We start from the raw sequence: 17,583 nt of genomic DNA, 5'->3' as shown, positions 1-17,583 counted from the left end.
AGATCGTACCTAGCAAGGTCCATGATCCTCAGGGGAACATCCGACGAGACAAACGCACCGTCGACAGCGAGTTGGAAGCGGCAGTTATCCTTCCTTCGACTGTCACGACATCTTGGGTGAAGACAACGCCTCCCAGACACAGCATCAAGGGCAGTTGACGTCCGGGTGGATTACTCAAGATTGAAGGTTCCCTTTGTTTTTTTGGGGGCTTTCTTTTTTCGAATTTACTCGTTTGATCAACTACCTAGACCTCCACGATTAGGCATTATGTCCAATATGAGGGCATGCTAAGTAACGAGTAAACACGAAAATCCTTACTGAACATATTAGGTGAAGGCAACGCCTCCCGAACACAGCATCAACAGCAGTTAGTATCCGCGTAGAACGGGGTAACTAACCCCACCTACCTACAAAAGGTGCGAGTCTTCCTCCTTTCTTGAATTTACTCGCTGCATCAACTAGACTTTCACGATTGGGCATTATGGCCAATATGAGGGCATAGTGGGCAAGCGAGTAACGAGTCGACACAACAATTCTCTCTGAGCATTTACTCTCAGATACACCTACCTACCTTATGTAAATGCAGTCATTAGGAAGAGACGCGAGTTTACTAGCCTCAACATGAAAGCGAAAGCGAAAGCCTCTGTCTCTACCTGGTCTGAAATCCCTGCATGATTTTGAGGACAAGTACCTTTACTGTGCAAGAAAGGAGATGAGCCCACAGGCGGTCAAGCTTTTGTCCAATCGGAAGGCGAGCGTTAGACCCTGAGCCAACCGGAAGCGCCGCCGTCGCTTAACACAGTGTGCAAAGTGGAACCTTAATCAGAAGGATTCGCTGCTTGTACACAGGGTAGGCGGGTAGGAAGGCGAGGCCTTCACATCAATACATTGATTTCTCTTGCTCCAGCTCTGAAAATCCTTTGATTCTGCTGCAGGATGCGTTACATCGCGTCTGGTATGTATGGATTTTAGAGAACCGGTCTCATTGGCATTTAACACGACTGGTGTACTTAGATTTTGGCATGAGAATCAAGACACGTTGCTCAGTTTCCCCATCCATGGCCGCCGAAGGATCGCATTTGGCATCCGGTTGCGCATCCATGATCTGATGTGAAGCCATTCCAGTCGCTGGTTTTACTAGATATTAAACCATTGGCCAGATTGAGACAATTCGCTTGCATGTTGTCTCAGTTCAACTTCAATTCATGATTCTCCGGATGCCACGGAGGCATCACTGCCTGCCCTGAGCTGCGCAGCTGAAATGCTTTCGCTTGACCGCTTGGAGCATCTGCGGGCGCTGTTCAAGCTGATCCGACTAGAAGATATACACCGCCTTTGAAGCCTTTGAATACACCATACCCCAAGATTCTATTTAACCATCTGTTGTCCGTATCCCAACTGCCGGCGAGGGTGGCTTCCTCGCTCACCGCTGGTTGGCTACTGCACTTTGTCAGCGGGCTCCAGGTGGTCGCACAGGCGTTTCAGTGGCTGCCATGGACCCCTGCTCTCTCATGCAGGCTGGGACATATTTTCACCCTCCCCTCGACACCACCACCTGATTTACCGCTTCCCCGCTCTCATGCCATCCCGTCCCGTCACCTCCTCGATCCGATCCATCCTCTCACTGCCTCTTTCTTTGTAATACATACGCCGCCTGCTGCTGCCGCTGCTGCTGCCGCCCTTTCCAAGCTCGGTACCGGCAGTCTGGCACGCCCGCGCGTTTGAGCCTGAGGTGAGCGGACCTCCAATGTCCTCTATTGGGTCTCCGACCACTGGCCTGTCGCCAAGAAGTCGTCGCTCGTCGTCGATGGATCAGTCACCGCCTGGGCAGCCGCCGACCAATACCATTGAAGTTGTGAGTCTCTGCCGCCTGCAGTCCAACGCCATCAAGTGTTCACACGCGCATACAGGACTCGGATCTCAATGACACAGACTCTGCCTATCCCGAATCGTAAGACCGCATTCATCTCCCCGTAGCTAATGCAGGCTAACCGTGCCGCTAAAGAGAGGCTGCAACTGATGGCATGTCGCTGAGGTCCTCCATCCTAAACTACAAGTGGGAAAATTCGCGACGCTACCATGCCTACAAAGATGGCTCCTACTGGTGAGCTGCTGGGTATCTTGCTTTTGTCGCGACCATGCTTGCTGACTCTGAAACAGGGCCCCTAATGATGAACAACAACAGGACGCCGAGGACTTGATGTAAGCCGCCTGTGCTAGCACCCACCCACCTTCTGATAAATCAAGGCACGAGCTATACCGAGTCGTCCTCGACGGAAAACTATGCGAGGCCCCAATTGGCGATTATCCCCAAGTAAGTCTCCCTTCCCCTCTGAGCCACCTGCCGTCATACTAAACGGCCTTGCATAACGTCCTCGATGTCGGCTGCGGGACTGGCATATGGGCCATGTAAGTTTGGCCACAAAGCGTCCAATGCATCCGCATATTGACCTTTTCAGTGAATTTGCAGACGAGCATCCGTCTGCCGCCGTCCTCGGCATCGATCTATCTCCGATTCAACCAAATTTCGTCCCACCCAACTGCCGGTTCAAGGTCGACGACATCAACGACCACTGGACATTCGGCGAGAACCACTTTGACTTTATCCATATCCGAGCCATGATCGGCTGTGTCCCAGACTGGGTTGAGCTTCACAGAAAAAGCCTAAGGTAATGGCACGAGAGCTCCAGATGCTATTAATCCTACCATTGTTAAGTGTTTGTCCTCTAGGTCTCTCAGGCCCGGCGGTTGGGTAGAGCAGGTGGAATTATCAGCCATCGCTCAGTCAGAGGATAATACCATCAGACCAGACTCTCCGTTAGTTACCTGGAAGGAAATATTTCAAGAGGTGGGGGAATTAACTGGCAAGACCTTCATGGCGTGTGAAACCGTCGGCGATGCCATCAGAGAAGCCGGTTACGTCAACGTCACCGAGCGACGGATCAAGCTACCAATCGGCATGTGGCCCAAAGATAAGCAACTAAAGCAATGGGGTGCGTGGAATCGCCAGTACCTTCTCCAAGGGCTAGAAGGCTTTTCCATGCGGGGGTTGACGGAATTATTGGGGGTATGTTCACCTTTCTGACTCGGTTTGCAACCTGGACCTAATGGCAAACAGTGGAGCGTTGAAAGAGTGCAAGACTTCTTGGATGAGATGCAGAGGGAACTTCTGGATAGTCGCGTTCACTCATATCTTGAGCTGTACGTACCGGCACTTCTCCTAGACCACTCAGATCATCGCAGCGAAGAAACCCTTGGCATGCCCGAGCTAACTACGATACAGGTGCGTTGTCTTTGGTCAAAAACCGGAAGAATAATAGGCATTGCTGGCCTTGGCTTGGTCCAGCATTGTAAACCAGAAGAGGAACATGAAAAGCAAAAGCAGTGTAGAGACCTTGAGCTCTGGCCAGGTCGACGCGTCGCTGCCACCTTTGATACCCAAATAATTTGCCTTTCCCCCCTGGACCTCTTAGAAACGATGGTTGCGTTGGATCACTCTGTTAGACGTCATGAAGCCTTTCGCCTTTATCAGGCTCCAGACCCATTCTAGAGGTAACAATTCAGACTGGTGAGTATCATATGTCGATAGTTGGTAGTTGGTGACGAAGAGTTTACACATCTTCCAGGGACAGCATTGGGCGGAAGGAGAACCAGAGGGCTAGATACTCGCTCTCTTAATAGTCTCCCTTCGGTGTGTCATGTATGCTTCATGTAACTCAATCTATGAGATATAACAGAAGCCACTGTGACGGCGAAAAGTACCCTAGTGACCCCACAGAAGACAGAAGTGCCCCGCGTGGATGACGGGATCATGGCAACAAGTCTTATCCATCTTGGGGCAACGAAACCTCATGAGCACGAACAAACTGATCCCAAAGTTTCTTCTTTATCTGAGCCAGCCTCTTTGCATAGGTGGTTCAACATGGACTCTGTCTGATACTTCTCCTTCTTCCCGTAGATCTTCACACGAGCTGCCCTCGACGGCCTGACTGCATCTTCTCACACACTGCCGGATTCCGAGAATACCGAACCCCGAAAAGGGAATCCGAGCGTTACCGTGACCACTGGATAAGACAGCGTAACTGGCCTCCACCGGGATTTGGAAATGTTCATCTGAGAGGTCCGGAGTCTAGGTGGTCTGAAGCGGACTCTAAAAATTCTCCGGTCAATACGGTCTCCGGCCCGCCACTCATCGAGACAGCAAGTCTATCGACCGCGTATGCAAAGTCCTCTTCACCAGCATCTATCCAAAAGAATATCAATAGACTATCAAAGGTCATCCCCGTCGATAGTCATATCGTAAACATGCCCATATCTCCAGAAGCTCTTACTTTGACCATGAGATGTAGTGGGAGGCATGGAAGTAGTTGACTGAAACAAGACTATTTCCGTTGTTATTTAATTGAGACATCTTTATTAGGTATAAATAAGAGATATAACAGAAACCCACAGCGACGACTAAAGAACTACCCCAGTATCTTCAGACAATGAAACCTCATTAGCGCGAACAAGTTGACCCCTGAACCCCTTTTTCTTCCGCGTCAGCCTCCTTGCATAGTCCAACATGGATTCTGATCGGTATCTCTCCATCTTCCCGTAGACTTTCACACGAGCTAAAGCAAAACCACTCCACGGCTTGACTTCGTCTTCCCAACCCCCTCCTTCGGCCGTGATCCGCTGCTGATGCATCTGCAAGCTTCCTTAAGGGGTGAAAGGCCCTGTATCCGACAATGAATGTCAACTTTATGCTTGAGGAGAAGTCGCACCATCTCCAAGTCACCTCTACGGATTGCCATCTTGAGGAAATGATGCACCGAGTGCGAGTTTCTGACCGGCGGCCAGTACTGAGTTTGTCGCAACATCTCGCGAACCGTGTCGGCGGTGGGAAAGGATGACCAACTTTCAGGGCTAATCCAGGTGCCCTTATCTTCGGGAATCATGTCAAGGACCAGCACGACACCACATGCTTTGTCTTGTTCTTCGTAGACTCGCATCGCCCTGAGTCCAGCCATGGCCATCTTAACATCGTCTATCAGTTTTTGCCAATAACTCTTTGATCCAACTCAAATTGAGACTACAGACGAATTCGCAGAGCGTTTTCTCCTCGGCACCTTGGTTGCGGAGCACACTGGGGGTTGTCAGCATCTTGATGACTTCAGGGTTTGGGGCCAGGTGCTCCCTCAGCGAACTCCTGATGTACATCTCGACTGGAAACTGGTCTCTGAATCTGTACTCAATCGCGTATTGGTACGAATCCACTAGAACTTTCCCCTCCTGTAGTGGCATCAAGCCCGATAGCTCATGCAGTAGCGTTTGAGTTCCTTCAACGGCGGGCTCAAACTCAGCACTCGCCTCAACAAGCCGACGCACAAGGTTTCCAGAGCCAAAGTTGGCCGCTGCGCCCCTAACTGGCCCGTTATTCAACCAGAAGTCGGGGAGCTTCAAGCATACAGAGAGAAGAAGATACGTTCCCGCTTGGCCTTGTCGTAGAAACGATGGACGTCAAGAGGCTTTGGCCGCATCACGGTTGAAAACAGCGACTCATCAGCAAGCGACCTTTGTCCGAAGAGCACGGCCTGTGCCCTCACGATCAATTTGGATTAACTTATGAAAGAGGTACTCATCAAGGTTGCGGGTCTTGGCCAGATTGTCATTCCTCTTGCGTCTGGGCTCGAGAGAGATGCTGAGACTCTTCAGCGTCTCATAGAACCGGATCTCAGATTCGAAGATATGTACGTGAATAGGCAAGCTACCGTTGACATCTTCACAGTAAGGATCAAAGCCAGCAGCGATAACTCGAAGACCTCGCAGGCGTCATTTCTGGCAGCCTAGCACGCTTTTCCCCCAACTTACTAGCTAATCTAGAGGGGCAAGTTATAAACGTTTGCAGTTGGTGATCCGTCTTTAATTTATTTAATAGCCTTGGGTTAGTCCTCCTTCCAGCTCTCTAGCCATACGGTCTGCACTAGGTGCCCACACAAGTCTCGGCAACCCATCCACTCTCAATATGAGATCTTCTTGTTCGAAAGCCGCTCTCACAGCATCTGTGCCGGGCGTGCTCGTAAGCAAGAGCTTGATAGCAGCACGCACGCTGGAATCTGCCACCAGTCGCACCAGACACAAAAAAACGTCCAAAGCGTCCATGTCGTCCCGCTCATAGAGAATGACACCGTCAATGATAAAGACAAGCGTGACCGTCTCAGGAACTTGCTGCACTAGGGAAACAAAGAGGCCAATAAGCTCCCTCTTATCCCAAAGCTTAATACCCTCGATGTTGATGCCACCCACCCTCACTCCAAAAGCAATTTTTCGTAGCAGTTGATCAATCAAGCTAGCTAGCATCATAGAGCCTCCAACGGGGCCTCCGGATGGGTCGATGTGTCGTCCGCAGAACCAGAGAGCTCCAACAAAGCGGTCATTAGTTCGTAGAGTTTGTAGCATCGAGACGCAGAATGCTGATAGTGGTGAGACACCAGCGATGACTCGGGGACGTTGGCCATCCCAGTGAACTAGGAGCTTGGCTGATCGTGGCGATAGCAGCCAGTTTCGGAAGAGCTCACTGCAGACAATTTGTTCGACCCGAACCATTTCCCTCGCCGGAAGCTCTGCTCTCTTGCCGTTGATGAAGGCTGCATCAGTGGAATCGACGTCGTAGCAACTGAGAGACTGTCGTAGCGTGATTGGATTGATACACGACTCTTGGAAGGGTAGTCCATGTGGTTGTGGATGTGGTGGAACTGACGGACCCTGGAGACCGGGTGAAACGCTCCTAAGTCTATCGCACTCAATCTGAAGAATCACTATCTTTTGATTCGCTGCCTCAATCTCTCCTATATGAGGTAGTAGAGGGCGTTAGATAATGGATCGTGTGGGCGACGAGGACTCATGTATCACTTACGATCTTTGTTTTTGATATGATCTTCGAACATGTTCTTAAGCTCGTTGAGGCAAGTAGATGCTTTTACCTGCCCTTCAAGCAGTTGCTGCCCAACTCTCATCGTCTCCTGGGAGTCTTTGGAAGAATTGTCAGCGTTACCCACTTCATGCGAGGCTACAATAGGCTGAAGTGCAATGTTACACTTACACAGGTGGAATTCATAGATGTGAGACTTTGCTGCTTCTTGCATGAGGCTTTGGCTCTTCTCATTAATCGCCCCAAGGCGTTTCTGTAAGGTAGACCTGTAGGCACTACCCTGACCAAGGGCAGCCACTCCCCGTAGAACTAGACAGGTTATCATTTTGCACATCAGCTGGGCCGTTTTGGATCCATGTTGTGATCCAAGATGTAGAGGCTCACTCACACTCATTGCTGATAAAGAATCCAATTGCATGCTCTATCGCGTCGAGGGTCACGACCATCAATTCAACCGACTTTTTTTCGATGTTGACATCTCTTGAAAAGGTGCTCAGAAACACCTCGACGTCTGAGAAGATGGGAATAAGGCCATCAAAGCCTTCTAGAACCTTGCCACGAACATCTGCAGCAGCACTAGCAGCCTGAGTAAGATTAGGCATCAGCGTGAAATTCTTCTAGGTATCCTCGAGGGCCTTACATCCAAGATAAGCTGGACAGCGCCTAGCACAGGAGTCGAATAAGAATTTTCCGGCAGAACCTTTTTGACATTGCTGGTCGTCTGGGCCACGGGAGCGGCGTGGTCAGCGGCCTTGCGGCGAACCTTTCGTAGCCATCCAACTGTCCCCGTTTCACTCTGGTACTTGGTACGCGCCTTTTCAAGCTTTTCGTAAATATTGTCCCAGTCGTGCTCGTTCCGGATGCTGTATTCAGTCTTGTTCCGGCCCTTTGGCTCATCCGTTTCGTTGAATTCTGCCAAGGCCTTTGGGAAAAGTTTGGCCCAATACTCCATGGCCTTGACGTCCGTCAAAGCCGGCCTGGGGGGGAACATGTTGTCATCCATGGTGCTGGATGGAACTGGAAGCTGAACGCTCAGGGGCGTCGTGGCCGAGTTCCCTTCCATAATCGGAGCGCCGTCGTTCGGCCGCGGCATCAAGGCCAATGCTTTGTTATTCGGCTCGTACCGTTCTGATGTGGGGTTATAATGGGCCGGAGGGTCAACGAATGCCGCGTGGTGTTGTTGAAGGCGAGTCTGGATGAATTCTACCGTCGGGGGTATTAGATGCAGCCTACCAAGGCGAGGTGGTCGGTCAGACATGGTTATGTCGAGGACGGCGAAGAAGACTAACAACTGATGGACTGGTTCTGTTACCTGAGGAAACAAGATTGTGCCGTGGCATTGTTGCTTTACCCGACGCTTTCTTGGGCAGCTGCTTTACTCTATCAACAAGCAATAGTGCGGGGGTGCGGCTCACCCCAATTTCAACATGATCTGATTCCGAATTGTACCACAGACTAATGCAGTCCATGTACAGCCTGGGCGTTGTTTTGAGGCCAGTCACATGTGCATATCTGCGCGGGCTGTGACCTCGTCAGCCAACAGTAAGCAATTCTTGCACTTTTTGCCAATGAATCAACTGCCGGTCAGGGATTTGTCAGGTCATGATGCTGCGGCTGAAAAAATGAGGCATTTTGGTGCGGTCATTGTTGACGTCTGTACCAGAAATGACAAACAAGGCTCTGCCACTTGCTAACAGATGGTGCTCGACCACTTTGAGCACTATATTAATCACCATCATCTACCCCCGTCTCCCTCTTGATCCTGCCGGGCTACTCAAGGATCTCCTTCATTCCTGACGTATTATCGAAAAAAAAAACCTCTGCTCTGAATCCAAGGGTTGCTTCCTCTAGCTTCGCCGCCGCGTTGCTGGATTGTCGCGATGACATCTGATTCTACAGCTGCGAACCCTCACGGGCCCAGCGTCTCGGACCATGGCCAGGATGGTAAGATCTCAAAACAAACCACTTCGAAATCTATGGCTAAGCAAGATGTGAAAGTCGACGACACCCAGCTTCAACACGAACAACAACCAGCGTCTCCCGTTCCTTGTCTCCAAGACGAGCTTCAGGCGCTCAAGATGAGAATCTTTGAACTCGAGGAACAAACCAAGCCAAACAAGGACGCATTTACAGACCAGTCCCCACGTCATCAGCTGAGTGAAGAAAAAGAAGAGTTTCTTCGAATGGAGCAATGTCAATATAGACACCGAAAGATGTGGGAGACCAGCCACCAAATTGGAGGAGACTTCGCTATGGCGCCGGATACACGGCGTTTCGATAGGCGCTACGAGAGCTTCGGACCCCCAGGGCCGTGGAGTCTCCATTGGCGCCCTAGAGTGCCGAGCTATGCCCGACAGGATCATTTTGACCCTTCTCATAGGTGCCAGGGGATCTCCGGTGCCCCTACACAAGACACGATGGACGACTTCGATCACACCATCGACTTTGGGCAACGCCGGGACCGGGTCCGCAAGAACTTTGAATGGGAGATGGATCGGCTCTATCTGGCCGAGGAAATAGAGAAGCGTAGGCGACAAAGACTAGAGGAGGCCGAGTTACTGGCCCAACAAGAACGTGATCCCACCCAAGAGAAGGCGCCACACGACTTGAACGACGAAGGCAACAGTCCAGATGGTAGCAATAACGACGGCGATGAGTATGACGAGGCCGAAGATGTCAAGTTTGCTGAGCCTCAAACCAACAAGCTCAACTGGGTTACTTTCAAGCGCTTAGGTGGGGTGAAAAGGAACCACGACTGTATTATCGACATCCTCATAGAAGAGCCCATTGTCGACAACAGTCTGGAAGCTTTTCGAGGCTGGTTCGGTTACTCCGGCGTCCGTACTCGCAAGGTAGAGAGACCTCAAGCTACCAACACGACCTCAATGGTGATGGGCCAGGCACCGCTACCTGAAAGAATCCGAATCACCTCGGCCGTGCTTTGCAACATCCTCGCCAAAATTCTTGAGGTGGAGGGTTCTCAGCTCAACCGTTCGAAACATTTGCCGTGGGCTTTTACCAGGCCATTTAAGGCACTTGTATACTGTGAACGGGCGTTACGGGATTGGTGCAAGGCGCTAGAGGAAAGGTTTGGCCCCAAGGCAGCGACAAACGCTGGAGCTGGCGTCGAATGTGATACTACCGATGCGCAAGCTGGATCTCGGAGATCCACAGATGAGGGAGATGATGAATCCTCGACTGTTGAAAAGGGGGTTGTTCAGGAGCGGCAGGATGAAACCGAAGACGACGACGACGATGACGACGACGACGACGACAAGGAGACAAAATCCGAGGATGCCTTGGCGCATTTGAGATGTCTACTTGGGTTCCTAGACTCCTATGTTACAGACAAGCGAACCTACCTCAATAGTTCGACCTGCAAGAAGGCCTTCTTCTCCGACTTATGGCACCTTTACCGCCCAGGACTCGAGGTCATCGGGAGTGATGGCAAGCAGGCGTACCGAATTATCCACGTCACCAGCCCAGCACACTGCGTCGTTCCTGCTTGGCAAAGATATGACACTACCTCCAAGGACAAGAGCTCAAATGCGGCTTTCAGTATTTCTTGCGTCTACATCGACTTTGATGGAACCCATATAGGACCAGTGCTTCGGACATTCGACTTTAAGAGCTTTGAAGGCGAGAGAGAGGTCGCATCGTTTGAAGTCTACCCGCTCCGCTTCCATCCTCCTCTAAAGAGGAGCGACTTTGGCGAGACTGAGTGGAAAGACGCCGAGCCAATACCAGCCAGTGATCGACTGAGACACAGGCTTATCCGGCGGGGAGCCAAATTTCTTGAAGTCGCCGCTGTCAAGCACATGTACTACGCTGGCCCAACACTCGGAGTCCGGGACGAGGTAGAGAGCCAAGTGGTTATCGACTTTGAGACGGCTTTTTCAGTCGAAGATGAGTCCGCGCAGTCTCTAGTGCAGCCCGTTTTGGAATCGATGGTTCGCAATCCAGCCCGCGACGACAAATCCGACGATGAAGAGGACTCGCAGTGCCGTGCTGCCTGCTGTCGCGGTGAGATGGTGCATGACGACACCGGCATTGACGACAAGCAGCGTGGCGAGTACATCGAGAACCTACTTGCTAAGACAGGCCGTCACGATTCTCCTTCCCCGGCCATCATCCCCCAACTCTTCAAGGAACTTCAGCTTCAGTCAGCAGAGCACTCTGCAATGTCAGATGACGAGCTCGTCATCATGTCATACCGTGTCTTTGGGTTTGTTCTTCGCAGTCGGAAATGGGGTAAGCATTCCTTTGTTGGTCGTCTCTTGGGCCAATGCTAATCTTACACCGACTACAGCTCAGTTGGATCTCACCTTTCTCACGGATGCCCAACCCTGCCAGGTGTCCACCATAACGGCCGATGAGGGTGAGTTTCCTGAAGGTAAGAAGCTTGCTACGGGGGAAGAAAAGCAGACCAAAAAGCCGTCCACCACAGCGTTTGATCGCCTGGTTCTCGAGAAGGGGCATCGGCCAATGATCGAGTCACTCATTACCCAGCATTTCCGAGACAAGAAGGCAAAAGGAGAGAGGGCCGAGCAAGTCGATATTGTGAAAGGAAAAGGTATATCCATCATGCATGATTCTAATGGTTGGTTCTGAACTGTTAACCGGTACTAGGAAGAGGCTTGATCTTGTTGCTTCACGGTGCTCCCGGCGTTGGAAAGACTTCTACAGCAGGTCAGCATTCATTCTCTCTCCTCAAGATCTAACATGCTGATAGGTTCTGTAAACAGAGAGCGTGGCGGAGCTATTCAAGAAGCCCCTGTTCCAAATCACATGTGGCAAGCAGCATCCATGTCGCCAATTACCAATTTGACGAAGGAACTAACAAGACAACAACCAGGTGACCTTGGAACAAGCGCAAAAGAGGTTGAAAGAACGCTCGAGATGAACTTTGCCTTGGCCAATCGATGGGGATGCATCCTGTTGCTCGATGAGGCTGACGTCTTCCTCGGAGAGAGGACCAAGGAGGACTTGCAGCGGAACGCCCTAGTGGCGGGTGAGTATACGCGCCATCGCTCCTACACAGACACTGACCATCTGGTGATAGTTTTCCTTCGCGTCATGGAGTACTATGCTGGCATCCTCTTCCTGACAACCAACCGAGTAGGCGACTTTGACGAGGCCTTCACATCACGCATCCACATCAGTCTATACTATCCAGAACTAAACGAGGAAAAGACGGCAAAGGTCTTTCTCATCAATATCCAGTTGATCGAGGAGCGTTTCGCCCATAAAAAACGTCGAATTGACATCGATAAATATGGCATTGGTAGCTTCGCAACCAAGCATTTCAACGAATACCCATCCGCGCGATGGAACGGCCGTCAGATCCGCAACGCATGCCAGACAGCCCTCGCCCTCGCCGAGTTCGAAGCCCAGGGAAACAGCCACGAAGCCATTGCGAACCCGGATGCGGTTGTGAAGCTCAAGGTGGAGCATTTCGATACTGTCCGCAACGCCTATGTCGAGTTCACCAAGTACATGGACGATCTGTTTGGTGCCAGCGCAGGCCGCCGAGCCAAAGAGGCCAAGGTCCGCGCAATCTGGGTTGATGAAAACGATCGAGTTGTGGGGGTTGGCGGTGATGGTCTAGACAGGAGGACGGCCTTTGCCCTCGCATCACGGGGCCATCCTTATCGGCAGCCTCAACAAGGATTCCAGCACCCTCAAAGCTATTCTCAACCGCAAGACTTCTCGCATCAACAGTGCTTCCCCCAGCAGCAGCAGCAGAGCTTCTCAAACGCGAATGCACCATTCTCCAACTTTACCAATCCTTCTCAGATGCCAATGCAAGGTCAGCAGTTTACCTCTAACCAGGTCGGAAGCAGCGGGGGGGTCACTGTTTCTGGTACGCATCACCAAACGTCACAGCCCTTCGTCGAGCACGGTCAAGGCACCAAAGAAGCGCAGCCACAACAGCAGCCAACTGCGGCCCCTTCTTTCAATCACAGTATTCAAGGAATGTATGAGGGATTTGGATATCAGGGTAACTCACAGCCACCACCTGGCAATTTTGGAGCACCCGGAGGAGGTAGTATGGGCCGATGAAGGCAACAAATTGCAATGCCATAGTCACACAATACACTGTCATTGAGCTGTGGTCGTCGGGCTCTGATCCTCTTCTCTAGCTCCGCTACGACAAATAGCCTGACATCTTCGGTTTGCGCAGCAATCGGAATAATTTCACAGTCCTGGTCCAAACGACTACGGTTGCTGAGGTGGTCACTACTGAACAGGGCCATTGGCACCCTTTCGGAGTAGTCTGCTACTTCGCGTATCATGTCCACCACGTCTTCTGTCTCGTCGCGGAATTCTTCAAGCCCATCTATGATGATAATTGTCTGGTAAAAGTGTTCCGACATTTGGCTGATCTTGACTCGAAGCTCTTCACTGTCAGATGTTCTTGAGTGACATAGCACGTTGGCGATATCCGTTGACCACCATACCTACTTGCTCCAGCCGAAAGGCTCTAGGGCAGGGACCTCCCCATCCAGGAAGAGCTTTCAGACTCCCCACATACTTTAAGCTTCCTCCAGGCATGAACAGGCTCATAGTTGATCTTGACGGTCATTTTGAGGTGTTCAATATGTGGCATAGGCCCCTTGGTCTCCGTATTGTTGAAGGATGGAGGTCGGTATTAACCACCGAGGTCTAGGAGAATCGCGTCATTGAAAGAAGGGAGAATCAAGAAAGTCCATCTCGGCTGGTGAAATGTCTGGCAGAGATGATAGAACTATCTGCTTCTTAAATGTTTCATTCGCCGACATGTCAGCGTAACGGTTAATAATAGAGGTATGTATTATGAATAATAGATAGATTTTAATAGATTTTAAAGTACAGCATAAGATAATAAATACTATAATATTAATTATTCCACTTAGTATGTATATTCTCTCAATGTCTTCTTTTGTTTATTTAATAGCCTACCTAGGTAGGTAATATTTCCCGATCCGGCTTAGGCAATGCATGCTCCGCTGCTAGGCTCGGCAGACAACGGAGTGCCTACTTATTGCAGCTGGTGGCCTGAACACCAACACGACGACTTCCACTCAAGCGCTGATAGCCTCATGGTCATCACCTTGGAATCTGCTGGCTCCTCATCTGCTATGCAAGGATCTATGCATTCCAAGGATGTTTCTCGCGCTCCGTCGCTTCATTCTGGCACGATGGACGTTATTCATCCTCCACGTGTCCACGCTTTGGGGCTTCCTTCTCTTCCGCCAACAAGACCCATGGGCAAACGATGCCGCCAACCCCGTTAACAAAGACACGGCCGATGCCCAAGCCGACCGTGACACTGCGAATAACTTCCCACCCACCGAAGAGCAGCTCGAAGAAAGGATCGAAAAATTCATCGACTCCCTCGACGAGGATGCAATCTGTCGCCTCGCCTCTCAACACAATGGCCAAAAGCCCTGCAGCATCGTTGGACATGATAGAGGCAGCTTTAATGTCTGTTTCTTCATCCACTTCGATGAAGACGGCGTGAGATGGGTCATGAGAATTCCTCTTGAGCCAATTGTTCAAAATGCGTGGGACAAGTTGCAGAGTGAAGTTGCTACGATGCGGTACGTTCATCATGTTGATATCCCCATGTACCTACGCAACTGACGGGGCTGGTGGTGCAGATATCTACAATGCAGCACATCCATCCCCATCCCACGGGTCCATGCATATGGCCAGGACGCAGGGTTGGTAAAAGGCTACTCTACGGAGCAGGCGTTTCTGATTTGTGACCACATCGCTGGCCAGCCGCTGAACATGAGGATGCTTTCCAAGGTGACAAAAGAGCAACGGATGCGCTTCTACGGCGATCTCATCGACATACTAGCGCAGCTTTACCAGCTAGAGTTTTCAGCGGCGGGCTCATTGATGCCGAATGCCCACAATGAAGCAGATCCTACTGTGGGCGGTCTTCTTTCCATGGCTGCTAACGAACTTGGAAGATGTTGTCAAGACCAAGGGGCGGTCAAAACTTTTGCCTCTGCAAGACAGTACATGGATTACCAGTATCGCGTCTTGTCCAAAACATACAGTCTCCCCACTGAGGAGCTGTCCCGTAAGCAGGCTCAGATGGAATTATTTGCGCTTGACAGCCTGGAGGGGCAGATTCCCTTGCTGGTCAGCTCCCAGCGGTCCAACGACCCATTTGTGCTGGCTCACATGGACTTGAGATGCAGGAACATCATGGTCACAGAGGACCTTCGCATTCATGCCATCATAGACTAGGAGTTTACATGCACGATCCCACGGCAACTATTCACGCCGCCGCCGTGGATTACTGGCCACGATCTCGATGCGGTGGTAGTGGTCCCGCACTACACCGCCTACCCCGAGTTCCTCCAAGTGCTAGAGGAGAAAAGCTTAACATCAGAGACATGTGCCAAGCTCAGAGATGATTGGAAGTATCTGCCTGATCTGGCGCTCCCCATGGCCCAGATATTCCGCCACCCTTCCTGTCTTATCCGCGTATACTACAAATTCATCTTCCCCAAGCTCTACGACGGTGAAAAGGCTAGCGTTGTTCCCGAGTTCTTTGAGTGTCGAGACATTGCAAAAACCCTTGCAGTCGAAGTCAGGCATCGGGTTGAGGAGTCTAGTAGATACACTCAATATCTAAAGGATCAAGGACTCTTGGTTGTCGACCAACAAGCCCAAGCAAACCAAGAGTGGCTGGCCAAGGTAGAGCAGCTTAGAAACTCAATAGCGTAGAGAATGTATTGTATATTGCCTCTACACCTGCGGCTACTGTTTCTTCAGGGCTCTCTCCTGACTCTGCAACTCGTTCAGCTTTACATACTGCAGCTGGATGGCCTCCCTTATCTGCAACAACCTCCGCTTAAGGAACTCGAGATTGTCATCTATATCAACAACATCGGGCCTGCCCCTTCGCTTCCTAGAGCTGGAGGCACTCCGCGACATCGGGTCTCGGTCGGCCGTGGAAGCCTGTTCAATCAGGTACTCGTCCTCCTTCTTTTGGATCTCTCGCAGTGACTCGCTGATGCGCTTCTGGACTGCCTCGAGTTCCGGGATTGTTGGGTTGAAGGAAGACATTGGGCTGCGACTGTCTTGTAAGCTTTTGCCTCAAACAGGCTGGTTTCCGTGTAAGGGAGCTCACTTCTGGTATAAGAATGAAAATAGACGTGATCCGAGACATGAACACGGCGATGAATAACGAGCTACCTGTGTTTATTTATAGAAACCCGAGGCAGCAGGCATTTTCATACCATTGGTCCCTTCTGGTGTGGGTTCTACATGCAGGCTGTGGAAGAAGGAAAAGCTACGGGTGGTTCTTGTGTTTGCTTGCCTCGCTCTCAACGGCCTGCTCTGGGAGAGATCTTGGGACGCCAAGGAGGCGCTCTCTTGGTCTATCTCTCTGGGGTTGAGATTTATTAACGTGCTGCCTTGGTACATCAAAAAGGGATTCTCAAGCCAGGATGATCTGCTCTTCATACCAGCTGGCAGGAACATGGTGCAGCCTTTGGACAAGAGTGAGGCCTCTAGCTTTAACCCTCAACTGGCTGGAGACGTTGCCGTCTCGGCAGGGAAGTGAGGGGAGATCCGGGTGCGGCCGGGAGCACCTGGATCTGGTTCTCTACTTCATGGAATGTTGGGTTATTTCGACTGTCCAAAAGACAGCGGAAGGCTTGAGACGTCAGCCCAATTCATTCAGCTCCGCCAACATGTTACTCCACAAAACCCGAGTACAGTTCAACTCAGCATCCTTGCAAGAAAGCTAAACAAGCAGCTCTTCGCGCCCTGTTGCAGGAAGCCGAAGCAAGCGGACACCTGATCGACAGGTCTCGGAGCCTAACCTGCCCCCTTTTCTCCTTCCGCATCAAATGCCTCGGCTGAAATCAAGTCTGCTGGCTGTGTCCTCGGAAGTGTGGTCACACAGGCGGAGAGTCAGGCTATGTTTATCGCCAATCTGATGGCTCGCTCAACGTCGTTGCAAGACCGGTGTGTGGGAGCGAAAGCGTCGGTGGAGCCAGCCAAGACAACACGTCAGGGGATACATACATTGGCTGGAGGCTGGCTTGAGACCTGATTGGCGAGATGGGGCGAAGAAGCACAACAACTGGGTATGGTGGCTGACACAGAGGTCTGAGGGGTCTCAGAGCATTCATCCCTTCCAACTTTCCAAAGGGAATGGGAGTTCTTGTTTCTTTCCTTTTTAACCCGTCTGTAATCTTATAGTCGCGGATGAGTTGTCGGTGTATTGATTGTCATTGCGAGTCAAGGCACGGAAGCCAACACATCATAATCACCACTCTCCCATTACCAGGCTGCTCGACATAAACACCCGCAGTTGCGGGCCAAAAGCGAGAACCAAGGCTTCATGGGCACAGCACCTACCTCCACCAAGCTCCAACTTGTCAGGGCGCGGGGACACTGATTCTTACAATGATTTTCTATTGATGAGGGATAGTTGTACACTCATCAACATTTAACATCCATGCCATGCTCTCCCTCAAATGGGGCCTCTTGGGCGTCATCATCCAATGGTTCGCTTCAAAGGATGAGCGTAATCAATCTCCAGCCCAAATTTATGTTTCCCAAAAGGCCGAGTGCCAGCGCCATGGGGGGAAGTGTCATAAGATGATCACCATGCCGCTTCTGCTCCAGCAGGATTGGGAAATGTCCTCGTTGCTACA

General features: G+C 51.1%; 2 protein-coding genes and 1 pseudogene across 3 annotated transcripts, besides 1 other annotated feature; all 3 read left to right on the top strand.

Annotated features, from left to right (window-relative positions):
* Window positions 1-1,747: 1,747 nt before the first annotated feature.
* On the top strand, window positions 1,748-3,317 carry NCS57_00429400 (uncharacterized protein; the record flags this gene model as incomplete). Its single annotated transcript, XM_053054259.1, has 8 exons — window positions 1,748-1,855; window positions 1,911-1,951; window positions 2,006-2,104; window positions 2,161-2,202; window positions 2,460-2,669; window positions 2,731-3,067; window positions 3,119-3,201; window positions 3,284-3,317. 8 exons carry the CDS (start codon window positions 1,748-1,750, stop codon window positions 3,315-3,317), a joined length of 954 nt encoding a protein of 317 aa, XP_052916419.1.
* Window positions 3,318-8,793: 5,476 nt separating this feature from the next.
* On the top strand, window positions 8,794-12,775 carry NCS57_00429300 (annotated as a pseudogene). The gene is made up of 6 exons: window positions 8,794-8,857; window positions 8,912-11,164; window positions 11,223-11,486; window positions 11,543-11,602; window positions 11,646-11,924; window positions 11,976-12,775.
* Window positions 8,794-12,775: a sequence feature.
* A 1,284-nt stretch (window positions 12,776-14,059) lies between these two features.
* On the top strand, window positions 14,060-15,640 carry NCS57_00429200 (APH domain-containing protein; the record flags this gene model as incomplete). The annotated part of the gene is made up of 3 exons (XM_053054258.1): window positions 14,060-14,496; window positions 14,572-15,118; window positions 15,158-15,640. The coding sequence occupies 3 exons, from the start codon at window positions 14,060-14,062 to the stop codon at window positions 15,638-15,640; spliced, it is 1,467 nt and encodes a 488-aa protein (XP_052916418.1).
* Between the last annotated feature and the right edge of the window lie 1,943 nt (window positions 15,641-17,583).

Source organism: Fusarium keratoplasticum, chromosome 3 (assembly GCF_025433545.1).
Source record: "Fusarium keratoplasticum isolate Fu6.1 chromosome 3, whole genome shotgun sequence".
NCBI classification, from domain to species: Eukaryota; Fungi; Ascomycota; class Sordariomycetes; order Hypocreales; family Nectriaceae; genus Fusarium; species Fusarium keratoplasticum.
This window is presented reverse-complemented; position numbering and strand designations above follow the sequence as displayed.